This window comes from Blennius ocellaris (genome assembly GCF_963422515.1).
Source record: "Blennius ocellaris genome assembly, chromosome: 5".
NCBI classification, from domain to species: Eukaryota; Metazoa; Chordata; class Actinopteri; order Blenniiformes; family Blenniidae; genus Blennius; species Blennius ocellaris.
Window position 1 is genome coordinate 22,492,491 of NC_137654.1, and position 14,975 is coordinate 22,507,465.

Here is a 14,975-nt window from a genome sequence, read left to right on the forward strand (position 1 = left end):
ACGTTGTGCTATTTGCAGCACAGTAGGGTTCCAAAATGTCACTATCCAGATAAAGGACGACGTATATATATTGTTGAAATGGTACAATACTGAATTCTTGGATTTTCAGCTTGCATGTTTTTTTACGATAACTGCAGACCAGACATGTGTTTAATAATAGTGTTTTACTGTGCTTACTAATATTATTACTCAAAAATTAACAAAACAGAAAGAAAAACTTTTTTGTTTGAGAGCATATGGGGACCCATTATGAATTGTATTCGGTCTGTCCTCTCTATCTGTGTTAAAGACGTTAATTATTTACTCTTGGTGATGCTGTTCAACATAAATTTTCATTTATTCAAAAAAAACAGGAATTAGATGAAGATTCTTCTTGATATCTATGTTCTTTATTCTGATATTTACACAACATTTTCTTTTACAATAAATCTATTGTGATTTTCTTTTCTTTTTTCTTAATTGCCTCAATAGTCATTATTATATAATTCAATATTTAAAAGAAAAGTTTGGTGAATGTATAGTTATATACATGTTCTTTCTCCATTCTGTCGACCGGATACTCAATGACAGCTGAGTGAGTCGTGTGCTTTCAACTTATTACCATGCATCACGACTCAAGAGGAACAACACCACTCACCTCTCCGAGGAAGAAGAGCAGCAAAGTGCTCAAGGACACAACTGTGGAGCCTCGTCACCACAGTGAGGATCCAACATGTGACCTGCTGTTCATTAATTTAACCATCTCACCAGCTGACGAGGAAATCTTTCAAATACGATCAATTCCACTTTGACACTGTTGCATTTTCGTCTATAAATTTATAATGAACTGCCTTTCTTTCTGCCCCCACCTCCCATTTCGAGTCATATTGATAATCGTGTGCAGATACATGTAAATAAACAAAAAAAACAAAGAAATTAGCCTTTTCCAGGAGTGAGCAGCTGCGTGTAAGATAAATATGAGGGCTGATGTGGGAAATCCCACCCGACATGCTTGATTCACACGAATGATTCATTCGCATGCAAAGAAGAAGGGAATAATCCAAAGTGTGACAACAAATCAAAGCGGGGGGGGGGGGGGGGGGGGGGGGGGGATGTGTGTCGCAGGAAAGTAATTGAAAGTAAGACTGTATGGAGGAAATGAGGTGGGGAGTGGTACTTTGAGTCATCAGTGACACTCGAGCCAGTTTTCTGCTGATCCCCCCCTCTCTCTTTCTCTCTCTCTCTTTCTCTCTTTCTCTGCATCAGTGGGATTCAGTGCTTGTCCACAGTGATGGTGGATAAACATGTGTGACAGAACCAAGTGTGCGTCCACCTGGTCAGTAGAGAATGTAAGTGTGCTTCACTGAACAAGAGGAAGACACCTGAACCGGACTCTTCAGAGGAACTTCAAGCACACCCAGTGCTCATCTCTCTCTCTCTCTCTCTCTCTCTCTCTCTCTCTCTCTCTCTCTCTCTCTCTCTCTCTCTCTCTCTCTCTCTCTCTCTCTCTCTCTCTCTCTCTCTCTCTCTCTCTCTCTCTCTCTCTCTCTCCTTCCTTTGACTGTCCCCCCCCTCCACTCTCCGTCTCCCTCTCGGTGGCTGCCCAGGCTCCTCTCCTGTGTGTCCTGTTCTTCACCTGGCCTCCATGAGTTTAACTGGGGACAAGCCATTCCTCCCTGGAAGGTAAGCAATTCAACTGTGGGATGTCTGTTTCTGATAAAATACAAAGAGATTTGTCAATAACAACAACAACAACGACAACAACAACAAAAAAGGCGCATTATTGATATTGAGGCATTTGTGGGAGCTCTCAAATGTTGCTCATGCTGTTTTTCTTTCCTGTGGTTGCTTGAATCAGAATGTCAGAAAAGCTAAGAAAGGCTGAGAAATATTTATTTCGGTCATCTTGATCCCTACTTTAAGCGGTAGATAATGGATGGATAGATGGATGATCTCTACTTTATTTCCTGGGATGTTTTTTTTTTTCTTTTTTCCTTTGAACTGCAGTTTTTCCTTGTGATAACATCTGGTTACTTAAATGGATGTAAACTGAAGGGCATTCAGTCAAGGTTCAACCACTGTACCAAGAAAGTGAAAATGGATTGGGCTGTCTGTGGTGCTGATGAAATGAACGCACAGACCTCACATCTGACTTGTGGGATCTGTGGCTGGATTAGTGATGAGATCCTCTCATTATCCCTCTCTCTCTCTCTCTCTCTCTGTCTCTCTCTGCTTCTCTTTATCTTTTTTGTGGATGTTGCTGCAGTGCTGACCGTTTTCAACCGCAGCCTGTCGACTTGATCTCAGGATTCTGTCTGTGTGTTATTGTGTCTCTGGAACGGGAGTTGCCAGGACACACGTTTTGCCGGCTGTTGTCTGCGCAGGCATATTTGTGAGTGACAACTCATTCACTGGCGCTCTCTCACTTTAGTCTCGCAGCGGAAAATCGATACGTGTGGACAAAGAGTGATTGTGATGCTTAAGTGTGGTGTCTCTCTGCCGTACGCAACATAATTTAACAAAGTGAGTGACCTTCAACTTCAGAGTCAAAGGCAAAGACGTGAAAACGTCCGTTTCCGCACATTTGAGTCATAAATGGGAAGAATTACTGATGTGTCACTGCATTTTACTGACAGAATTGTTGCTGTTTGCTGATTTTGTGCCTGCTGTTGACATTGAAAAGAATACAACAGGCACAATTTAAAGCCTGGTTGACATTGAGGGTAATACATGACAAGTAACATAAATACATTTATTTTCATTGAGCGTCTGTATTAAAGGTAGTTCAATTAAGCTTCAAGGCAATGCCAAGCTACCCCAGTCGCTACTGTTTTGGCCAGACGTTTTGTGATGAAATGTCTGTGTGACAATCAACTAAATGAAAATCTCTCAGCTCTGCTGCCACATCTGTGCCAGAAACCGTCCAAATCCTCCAGTATCTCTCCTTCTTATTTCCTCTGTCTCTATCTCTTCAGCTTAAAAAGAAAACAGATTCAGAGTTAGATAGATTTTAATTATCTCTGCACAACAACAACAAAAAACAATGATGGAATCTGTCAATTTGTTGTAGATTCTCCACAAATCTCCTGAAAGTGAAGTTCAGAAAACAATTTGCGACAAGACAATGAGGAATGCTCAAGATCATCCCCTAACAAATGCAACAAATATTGATATTTGTCCAAACCTGAAGACTTGTAACCTCCAGTTGACAAATGAGTCACCATTAGATATACCATAAAGCTATAATGTTCATCTTAAACACACCATGCAGGGCGTACGCCGCCCATGTGACCGTGCTCCCCAGTGGTTATGTAACACATGTCAGAGCAGTGCCCCGCAACGCTGGACACAGTCGCCTCCAACCACACTGTCATGCGGCTAAAACATTGTGTAAATGTTGCACCGTGAAGGCATTTACTTGTCACTGTCAGTCACTCTCAGATCGGGAGGCAGAAACACGCAGAGGGTGAATACAGTCCACTTCAATCTCCCAAACGTCCTCGCACACGGACCCTCGGGTTATGTGCCACGCGCCATGTTGTGTGACATGTATGCTGCTCTAAAGCGTGGCATTTAAATGTTATACAACATGGTGAAAACACGAGTTTGTATTAATTTGAAAAGTTACTTTCAAAAGTTTAGAGAAGAGCTACAGTATATAATATGAATTCAATATGATCATAATTGTAATTGTAGTATCGTAATTAATGCTCTTTTACAAAACAGTTTCAGTGAGGTATTGACTTTAAACCCTACTGTCAATTCTTTGCAGAGTACTTTGTACATCTGTGTACCCTTGTGGAATCAGCACTACACAAACAGAGTGAAGCAAAAAAAAAAAAGGCAAACACTATTACAAGTACACAAAATCCATAAAGGATAGCAGCTTCTCCACCAGGTGTCATTTGTCAGCATGTTTTTTTTTGTATATTATTAAAAGGCATCACTAATTGTCCATTCCAGCTTTTAAATGCGAGGATGGGATCTGTGTAAGCGCTGGAGGCTGGTCAATCAAGCCAAGCAGACAAGATACAATTTGACACTTTGCATACAAGAATGTAATTATTTTATGATTCATAATGTGAAAGGCAAAAAACACTGTGGAGTGGCGGCGAACGCAACATCACCGAGGAATGCAGTGGAGAGCGATTTATCTTTATCGATACCGTTGGCAAACTTATTCTTCCAGTATTGGTCATCGATGAGGCGCGGGGTGATTCGGAAACATGCATGAGGTTCAGACACAAGTCAGCTACCGAGATTGCCTGTCAGTCAGGGAAAGCCATGCAGACACTGTGACATTGTTGCTGTCACAGCTCATGAGCTCATCCATGTGGTCTCTTTTGCTGCAGCACTTAGATTTCCCGACATTCCTGTCAGTCGTTTAAGCGGCTGCTCATCTACGTTGACCGCAGACATTTAAAGGATGTGAGTGGCAGCTCTGGTTTTACTGGCAAGCACGACTTACGCGAGTCGTGAAGACTTGCAGCGGGGGGGAAACTTGTCATAAACTTACACTTCATGCAGATGACGTCCGTAAACTGCAGACTGATGACGGTAAATCTTCCACTCAGTAAATTACTTTTCTCGGGGTCGACGAAAGAAAGGACACGATGTAAAAACACATCAGAATGAAATAATAGGGGACACTGGCAAGGTCAGCAGGCTATACACACATAGTTTTCTCTCCAACAATTTCATCTGGAGGTCGAAATCCTCATACCAAGAGCGTCCAATTAATCTCAGTTGAAAAGAGTAATTCAAGCAGGCTCAGTGGTGTCATAGCTAAGCCCGTCTCAAAATACTCAGTCTGTCACAGCAGACCAAAGCCAGAGTTTCGCTGGTTAAAGTTCCCTGATTCAGCAAAAACAAACTAGCTATCCTTCACCGGGGGTTTTCAACTTTTTGGACCAAAATAGCCATTTTTTGCGACTTTACACCAAATAAAGTTTATCTTGAGCCGCAAAACATCTGTGAAGTTAAGTGAGACTATTGTTTTGTTTCAAGACTTGTTTTTAATTGGGATTTAATCATGGTTACTTTACCAATAAATTGCATTTTGCAACTTCATATTAATCATCTGATGGCATGTTAGGATGATTTGAAACAATCTTTAAACTAAATATCACATCTGTCACCTTGAACCGCAAGTTAGGAATCCTTCTGAAAGGTAATAGTGCACAAATAAAATGTGTATCTCGTCATTTTCTGAGAGCTTGAAGTACGATATTGTACTGGGTTCTCTTGTGATCTCAGTGAAACTTGAATGCTTTGTGCTCTTTGGGGTTCAGATCACACATTAACATCTCTTGGTATGAGATGAACAACAACAGCTAACAAACTTGTGTGCCTTTTTGAAACTCTACTATCTCCCACCTGCATATATGGGGGAGTGAAGATGGCGGAAAGCGGAACAACAAACATCTCTAATGAGGAGGAAAGGTCCAGCGTGCACTGTCTTTCTTCAGGGAGCTGAAACAGGCATTTCTTGATCACTGCTGATGAATTTCTGTTGGTGAGTCAGAGGTACAGTGGAGAACAGGGATTACCTGGTGAGGGTGGCAGAGACATACGACCCCACCTCAGAGATATTTACACTCTGGCCTCTTGCGTTTTAGAGCAGTTTATGAACTCATTTACCTTCAGGATCCAAAATCACGAGCTGACGATGACAAGTTGTGAAACAGATTCAGGAAAATGTCTTAATTGAAAATACAACACTACGTCATGACTAGACTATGATGGTGTGCCAACACAAAAAACAACATAACCATGAAGTGGTAATACCAGAGAGGGAAATATTATACTTTACGTTCTATCAGCTGAATTCTAATTAAGAGAAACCTTTCACTTCATCTTCTGCCATTAAAAAAATAATAGATTAACAACAGTCAGTATATAATGTCAATAGACACTACATTATTTTAATACCCAGGGAGAAAATGTCTTGTGACCCACCCGTGTTAACAATCACTGCTGTCACCTGTTCCCCCTGCTGCTCTCGGAATGAAGATACAGCCTCTTGTATAAGCTTCAACAATTCCACTCAAAACTACTTAAAACACACACAAAATGTCATTCTAATATCTTACAGACATTCCAATTAGAGTTGTTCAAACTTAAGTGGGGAAAAAAAAGAAGCTTGTAACTCGTTTTCTATGCTAGTTCATCGTGCTAGATGGCCTCACTATTTCAAGTAAAGTTGTTTATTTTAACTGAGGAAATAAGCAAAGCTGCACAGTCAAATTGTCTTTAAAGTGTTGCTGGATTTCCACGTTTGCAGACACAGAAACAATGCAGCACTGGAGACGAGATGATGTCACTCTCAGTCAGTGTTGATAAAAGACACCCCAATATATTATTTGCCTGAATAAACATTAGTGATTTATCTCATTACCATTAGAAAAAAGAACAGACACATTGCCGTATCAATTACTGCGTGGGTTTCTAACATTGTTTAGAGAAGCTGTTCACTCTTTGTGGAGTTGCTGAAGCTTGTAAAATCAGCGCTCTCAAGAGGGAAGTATCTGCACACTTAGATCTATGCAAAAGTTGTTTTGAGTAATGGGAGCTGTAACGCTTCCAGACGTGAGACTTTCTCACTCAGAGCTGGCGCGAGATAAAGCATCTTTTGTGCAACGTATTAGTGCGCTGACTTCTATCTCAGCCCACAATGCCATAAAGCAGAGGTAACGCGCAGGACAGATCCACCCACCAGCCGTGTTGTTTGTCAGCATGAATGTGAACAAAGTAATGGAAATAGGAAGGCAGTGAAAGTATCACGTCTGAATAGACAAAGGTTTTATGCCTTTTCTTTGCTGTAATTAAGAGAAAACTAAGTGTTGGATCCGAATTAAATGTTAGATAAAATAGACGGCTCTTCTGATTCATTGTGGATCATGGTCTATCACTGTTGCCGACACAGCAATGGCGTCCTTGGATTGAGCGTCATGAAAACTGGACATATCTATTGTGCCGAGTCTCCTTCACTCACACTGACTGGACATTTCGTCATTGACTGGTGTGACGACTTGCATATTAATGAAGTCTCATTCTCTATCCTGTGTGCTCGCCAGAGTCCTTGACAGTCAGTGTTGCCTCTGGATCCTCTTTTAGCTCTCATGCCTATTGCTCCAGATTTGCCCCGGCATGCTACTTTTCTCCCCCGATTTCCATTTCATTTGGTCGTTTTCCCATCCAGCAAAGTGGAGCTCTGAATAGCAATCATCATCTTGTTTGCAAGGAGGTACTGATTGCCTGAAGAAAAAAAACAAAAAAAACCAAAACGAACCCAGCTCACAACGAGGAACAGGAGTGTCACAGACATGCTTCAATAAAGGCACTGCTTTAACAGTCCTTCTAACAATATATTTGGTTAATTTAATATCTCTCTTAAATACTTGAATGGAGCATCTGTCAGTTCTTTAGTCTCAGTCGAATAGAACCCTCATTTTTAACCTATTTTATACTTTGCAGGTCTGCTTTGTATTTGTGCACATCTACTTGTGCCTGTGGGCGTCCCGTGAAGCCCGTAGGACCCACACTGTGGCAACACAATGTGTTTTTCCAGCGCATGTTGTCTTTCTCATAATTGTTTTGTTCTCCAGCACGTCTCTCATGATCCTGATGTAAATCCTGAAGGGCAGTGTCTTTCTAATTCCTTCCATCTGTCAGTTCTGCTTTGTATATTTTATATTTAATACGAATGGTGCTCATCCTTTGCAGAGGATTACGATTATTTTCTTCAAAGCATTTTCATTTATTTGTACATCTGATCCAGTTGGCTGGAGATATTGCACAACAGAGACAGTAGAGAGGCACAGCTTAGACTGCAGATAATAGAGAGGTTCTTAAATGTGTTTCAAATAAAATTGGCAGTGATTTAATTTCAAATATTGAAACCTTACAGTGACAAGTTGGTTATTCGCAAGCATAGTTTAACACACATTCAACACTACATTTGTTCTCCGCTAACAAATGTAATTCCGGCCACCATTATCATGAGTAGACAGTGAGTCTTTGGTCAGTTCTTCCCATCAAACCAAGCATTATTCACAGTGAACTCATCTGAGCGCTTGTGTTTACATTTTAGATGGGAAATGATTCAGACACATCTGCTGTGTTTGCCTCCACCATCGCCAAGGAGTACGACTTCCTCATGGGTTCCCTCTACAGCATGTTTTGTGAGTGCACAAGCCAAGCAAACCTCTGTTGTCTTTGTGTTTATGTTAACTTGGTGCGTCTCGACTCTGGCTCGATCTCTCTCTCTCTCTCTCTCTCCCCTCAGGCATACTGTCCCTCATAGGAAACTGCATCCTGCTACTTGTTGCTTATCACAAGCGTTCAACCTTGAAACCAGCAGAGTTCTTCATCATCAATCTTTCTATAAGCGACCTTGGAATGACACTCACTTTATTTCCGCTGGCTATACCATCCGCATTTGTACACAGGTATCTCTAAAGTAATTTTCTTTTCTCATCTTTGGAATTAATTATTTCTCTGAGAACATCGGATTGACTAAATGGAAACTATTTCGATTACAAATAACGATTCGGTAATTTCATAGCAAATAGTTGATTCGATAATGAGCAAATGTTTTGTGAGATTCCAAATCTTGCCCTGTGCCCTGTGACTGTGTGTGCAGGTGGCTGTTTGGAGAAACCACCTGTCAGATCTATGCTATGTGTGGAGTGCTCTTCGGTCTATGCAGCCTGACAAACCTCACTGTCCTTTCCTCAGTGTGCTGCCTTAAAGTCTGCCTCCCGAGCCATGGTGAGCTGATAATCCCTGAATATTCAAGTGTTGTCAGCCAAACTCAACAGCAGTGTGTTATTTTTTTAACCAGTCCTATAGGTGTGGGGGTAGTAGGGCTTAAAAAGAAAACTAATTTACAGTCACATGTTAGGGTTACTAAAAGTATGAAAGCAGCAGTTCAGAGCTGCATTGTAAAGAGGAATGTAGATTTGGACCTTTAGTTAAAAAAAACAAAAAAATGAAAAATAAAAAAAAAGATTATGCACAGACAGCAAATGTTGTCCCTCTCACATGTACTGGCCTATTTGTGAACAGCAGGATAAAATAGAGACATTATGTCAATCTCTTTATAGTCCAGTCTAGTTCAATTCAGTTTTATTTAAGTCGTGCCAATTATAGCATCGTCTCCTCAAGGAGCAAGCACAGGCAACATCGGAAAGGAGAAAACTCTTGGTTAACAGGAAGAAACCTTCACATAACCAGGCTCAGAGGTGGCAGCTTTCTACTGATCCAGTTGGATCAGTAAAAAAAATTACAACACAAACAATGATTTTTCCCGAGCATAACAAGAGGCTGGCTCGACGACCCCACAGAAATGAAGATCGACCATTGAGCCGATTCCCAGACAGTGCACCAATACAGACCATGTCTCTACGTGACAGATTTTGTTACAAAGCTCAGCACAAAACCAAAGAATCGGTTCTCTTTCTCCTCTCCCCCCATTAGGAAACAAGTTCTCCTCAACACACGCCCGTCTCCTGCTGGCTGGAGTCTGGTTTTACGCCTCCGTGTTTGCTGTGGGGCCACTGGCTCGGTGGGGACGTTACGGCCCTGAACCCTACGGCACGGCCTGCTGCATCGACTGGCACGCGCCCAACCACGAGCTTCTGGCTTTATCTTACATTATCTGCCTTTTCGTCTTCTGCTATGCGCTGCCCTGCACCGTCATTTTCCTCTCCTACACCTTCATACTGCTGACAGTGCGGGGGTCCCGTCAGGCCGTCCAGCAGCACGTGTCCCCGCAGACCAAGACCAGCAACGCCCACGCTCTTATTGTCAAGGTCAGAAGATATGAGCGCGTTGCTTCGGCATCACTGACTTCAGGTTTTACAGTTGAGAGCATATAAGCAAGATATGAGACGACACACTTTTCAGAGGCTATAACAATGTACTGCTGATTCTCTTCTCTATCTTTGTATTATTCTCTTACGCATATGAAGCAATCTCTGTTAGACCAAGACGAAATTCTGAAGTAATTATCTTCTTCAGCATCTGACACTGAGCATTGGGTGATTTATCAGTGCAAAGCAAAGTAGCATTAGCGCCAAAGCCATACTATGTGGGTGATTTGAGGTCTTTTAGCAGATTTGGTGTTATGTGTGTACTCATGTGTGTCCATGTGTGTGTGTGCGAATGCTTTTTTTCCACAGCTGTCGGTTGCGGTATGCATCGGATTCCTCAGTGCCTGGACTCCCTATGCCGTGGTGGCCATGTGGGCTGCTTTCGGAGACGCCACAGAGGTTCCACCGGTCGCATTCGCCTTGGCAGCCATCTTTGCCAAGTCCTCCACCGTCTACAACCCAATGGTCTACCTGCTGTGTAAGCCCAACTTCCGCGAGTGCTTGTACAGAGACTCGTCCATGTTACGACAGATGATCTACAGGGGAAGCCCCCAGTTGGAGCCCAAAGAACGTTTTGGCTCCACCTCGCAGCGCAACAAAGACACGAGTGTCTCCACGCGCTTCTCAAATGGACAGCAGGAGAGCTACGGGGCCTGTCTGCACTGCACGGAGAGCGGAGCACTGTGTCATGTGACTCCGCCCCAAAGGACTGCCTGCATCCTGACTGGTTCCACCTACACTGAGGTGACAGTCAGCCGCCTTTCAGTCGAACCACAGGCTAATTTCCTCTAGTGGCGCAGCCACCGCTACTCATGACACAAACGAAAAGGGACGCGTTTTCAAAAAGACAAATATAGTACAATTTGTGGTTTCCACAAGATGCCACAGCATGGTAACAACACAGACTCACAAGGATCTAAGATTGCATCTCCGCTGAGAAACTGAAAGACTCTTTCTTGGGAAACGATTGGGATTCCAAAAATCTGCACTCTGCCTACTTCATCGAGGAAAATATGCCACAGAAATTCACATTTGTAATGTCTAGAAGGATATGCCGGTTTGTTTCCTCTTTAATTTAAATGCTCTGTCATTTAACTGAATTCTGGGTGAGCAGAAGGTATGACTGTGGAACCCCTGCTGCTCCAAGATTAATGATCTACTTTTGTATGCAGCACGGGGTGAAATGTGTTTAATGTCTCACCAGAGCAAACAAAACGAGAATTGATTCACCACCTAGTCCCCTTTGAAAAATATTTCAAAGGGGACTAGGGAAGCGAAGGACATGTGTAACCATATGTATGTAGAGTGGGACTCCATCCAAAACGATGTACTCGCCCCCTGCAGGCTCAACTGTCTGCACCGATGTCCTTGTCATCAGTGGGATCTATTGTAACAGAGATATGAAATCAATCTGACAGCCACTGTTTCTCCAGTAAGAGTGAAACAGCCAACTTTTAGCAGCCACGACAAGGGCCCGAGGATTTGATACCAAAAAGACAGATTCGGGTGGAGTACCACTATAGTGAAGAGGCCTAGTGCATGGCAGCGCTTCCCTGGAACATGTAGCCAGCAGTCATTTGTCTATGCCAAGGACAGAAATATAAAAACCTATTGACAGAAATTTTTTATTTGATTTGATTCCCAAATTTGGTGCAACCGCGCAATAGCGTTGGGTCTGGGCGCTTTGCCTTAGCGCACCTTTCTGGCCCGCCTGTACTGCACGATGGGACTTCAGCTTTTCTTTTCTTCTGTAGGGTGAGTTCTTTAGACCCTGTCTTCTCTACATCTCTAGCATTTGAGGGGATTTCAGCTCAATTTGATTTGATGAGAAATTACTGTAACTGTAATACAAGATTTTGCAGATTGTGGAACGAGTGTACTATCCTTGGTTTTCAAGAAAAGAACAAAGGAAAATGTTTTTTTTAAACACCATGAGGATCCTTGATCACAATTATTTATTTCTTATTGATGCTGTACACATTTTGAATTGATTCTTTTTTTTTTATGAGCGTAACTTCTTAAGCTCTTTTACATTAAATGAACTCTTATATTCCTATCCTTTCACAGCTGAAAGGCTTTACCATGCAATATTAAAATTACTCCTAGACAATTTAGAATATCAAGAAGATATAAAAAAAAACCCCTAGAAGAAGGGCCAGCAATAGCTTATATATGATTAATTTCAATAGTCCCCAGGACATCCACGGTAAGTCCATCCAATCACTGTCAAGATTCACCACCATGCCAGACTTTCTGAACAGAAACTCTCAATGACATTGGATAGAAATCCTTTTTTTTAAAGCACTTATTCATTCCCCACTTTTAGACAATTCTATGTTTATCAAATCCGTGCAGCTGGAATACAATTATAGGCAAAAGAGGTCATAAAAAGTGTTAAAGGTGATTTCATTTTTCATTGAATTAATTTTTAGCCTTAATTTAGTTTTAATTTACTGTTAAAACCTATACAATTGTACATTAACTGTCCATTTGAATAGTTACGAAATGAAAACTGCCTCTTTGGATTTAAATCAATGACGGTGACAATCAAGTCTTATCCTGCATGTCAGTAACAAGAATAGTTCTAACAACACAAACAGCACTGTGCTATAGTGATCTGCTCTATCTTTGATGTGCTACTGTACTGTGTGGTTTAATGTGTATATATGAAAAGCGTAAAGTATGTATTTGTCATCATCCAAACTGATTTTTGTGAAGCCTTAATTACTAAAGATGTAAAAACATTCAGTAACTCTTGGTTTTTTTTTTTCCAACCCTCTTTTTCCTGGAACAGAATGCTGCATTTTCTTCCAGAAAACCTTTCAAACTAGAATGAATGCCAGACATGAAAAAGCTGTAAAATACACTGCAGCAGGTGGATACAGAATAACTTTTGTCAAAAGAAGACACTTTTTATTATGTTATTTCTGATCAGTGTTACTTTGGAAAATGTTCATTAACTCGAGAGCACAGCGGGTTTAAATTCACAGGCAATCTAATTTTCTACAAAAAGGAGTATATTGACATTACAGGAGGCACCATAGAGCGGTCTCCATTTAAAATTCCTTGGTTGATCTGCACCATTTCCCCAGGCTAAAAAGAAAACTGCTCTCACTTCTTCAACAAAGGTTTAAAAAAAACAAAACACAATTTTTGATGAAAGCACTTTGAATAATTACTATAAACAGTAGGAAGTTGCTCTGGTTTTGTAATCATCCAATTCACATAATCATTTATTCACATTAAAAACACAAAAATGTGTTTTTGATGCAAATCTAGCCATTCTTTCGAATGATGTTTAGATTAATGCTTGATTGAACAAGATGGTATACATTTGCATTCTGAAGCCCACTGGGAAGATGATTATATGTTAAAGTCATAGAAAATACAAAACATTGAACTGTATATGTATATGTATATGTATATGGCGCAAAGCTATCTTTTGAAGTGATCCACTTCTAGCAGAGCTGAAATGAAATGAAAAGGCGAACCTCCTGCCAGCGGGGTGCATAAGCAAATACGCATGAAGGATCAACTTAGATGCAGAGAAATGTATTTTTCCCCCACTTGAAAAAAAAAAAAAAGAATAGCAAAACAGGAATATGGATAAGCGTTTCATTGGCAACCGCTACAAGAAGGCAGTGAGAAACAGCCACAGGAGGAATTAAAAGGAAAATAATGGCAAAACATAACATTGTGAGAAACTGGTGGGAACTGGCAGACTGGTCCAGAGCCTTTTTGAAACCTACTGCCAATCCAAAAATAATGATCACTTGAGAGTATTGATGCTGAACTGTACAATCTGATTTTAGAGGGACAGATGGTTTGAGATCAGTAAACATTATTACAGCGTACAATGTTTCGCTTTTTCTGGAGTTTGCCCAAATATATAAATACGCTGAATTGCAGCAGTGACTTCACAAATAAGTATTGTTCAGTTAGTATTGTTCCCTCCCATATGATGTTTTTACACATATAATCATATGTCCAATTTAATTATTTTTTTTCCAAAAACCTTTTTTTTAAGAGCGTCAGAACCATGGGTATATGAAAAGAGAGAACAAAGACATCAGATGACTTTTCTGGGCTTCAGCTTCTTCACCATACCTTCAGTCTGAGGCGCCTGCAGTCACGTCTGGTGGCGTCGGGCTGACGTCAGCACAACACTGTTCTGTATTGATCGAAACACAGTGAGTTATCAGAGTGTACTCCTGCAAGCTGTTAGATTTACAATAATGCAAAGCTAGAAAAGGGCTATTTAAACATGGAAAACACACTAAAAAATATTCAGCCTCGATCAAGTGAAATCAGTAAACTAATTTCATTTTGGCCAAATTGAATTTTGGAATTGCAGCTTTTCAATTGCAAATCTTAATATAATTCTTGGGGGATCAATAAAGTAATTATATTCTATTCTATTCTAGATCAGGTCCAGATCCACAAACCTGACTGTAAAAGATGGATAACAGCAGTGAGACTGTCACAACTTGGCAGTACAGGTTATATCTTCTTGGTGCTTGATGCCCTCCAGTGTACACAATCAGAATAGCATTGGACTTTTGGCTCTCCTCTTGAGGCTGACTCATTTGAGGATTAAAAACGTGCCATCCCCTTTAAATGTTTGTTAAAATGCCAGAAACACCTTAACATATATTCTAGGTCAGTCTGGTTGATTAAATATTAACTCCGGTCAAAGTTGCATTGAGAATTCAATGGAAACAAGACGCTTCCGTCCAACCTTCATTGTGGATCTAGTTCGAGACCACATGAAGACGACAATAAAAATCTTAATAAATATTACATTACTCAAAAGTGTGCATGATATCAATAAAGTATTAAAAAAATTGAGAAAAATGTAGATTAAAAAATATATATATATATTTCGATATTTGTCTCGTGTTTAATGACGTTTCCGGGTTCCGCCTTCTCGCGCTGGACGAGTCAAAACGCGGCATTTTCAAATTTACGGTAGGCGCGTTTCTGCTGGCCTTTTTTATTTACACGTTCGCAAAAAACACTTTCAGGCTTTAATGGCCTCGTGAATATCACGCAAAAGTATGTGGCGTTCGTGTTGATGTCAATATCGGAGGAACTCTGGCTTATTTTATTTACCATTTGAGC

The 14,975-nt window shown here is 40.9% G+C and overlaps 1 protein-coding gene across 1 annotated transcript; it reads left to right on the forward strand.

The window, feature by feature from the left end:
* Window positions 1–8,071: 8,071 nt before the first annotated feature.
* On the forward strand, window positions 8,072–10,646 carry opn7d (opsin 7, group member d; the record flags this gene model as incomplete). Its single annotated transcript, XM_080496279.1, has 5 exons — window positions 8,072–8,162; window positions 8,267–8,429; window positions 8,624–8,751; window positions 9,460–9,794; window positions 10,164–10,646. The coding sequence occupies 5 exons, from the start codon at window positions 8,072–8,074 to the stop codon at window positions 10,644–10,646; spliced, it is 1,200 nt and encodes a 399-aa protein (XP_080352405.1).
* Window positions 10,647–14,975: the final 4,329 nt, after the last annotated feature.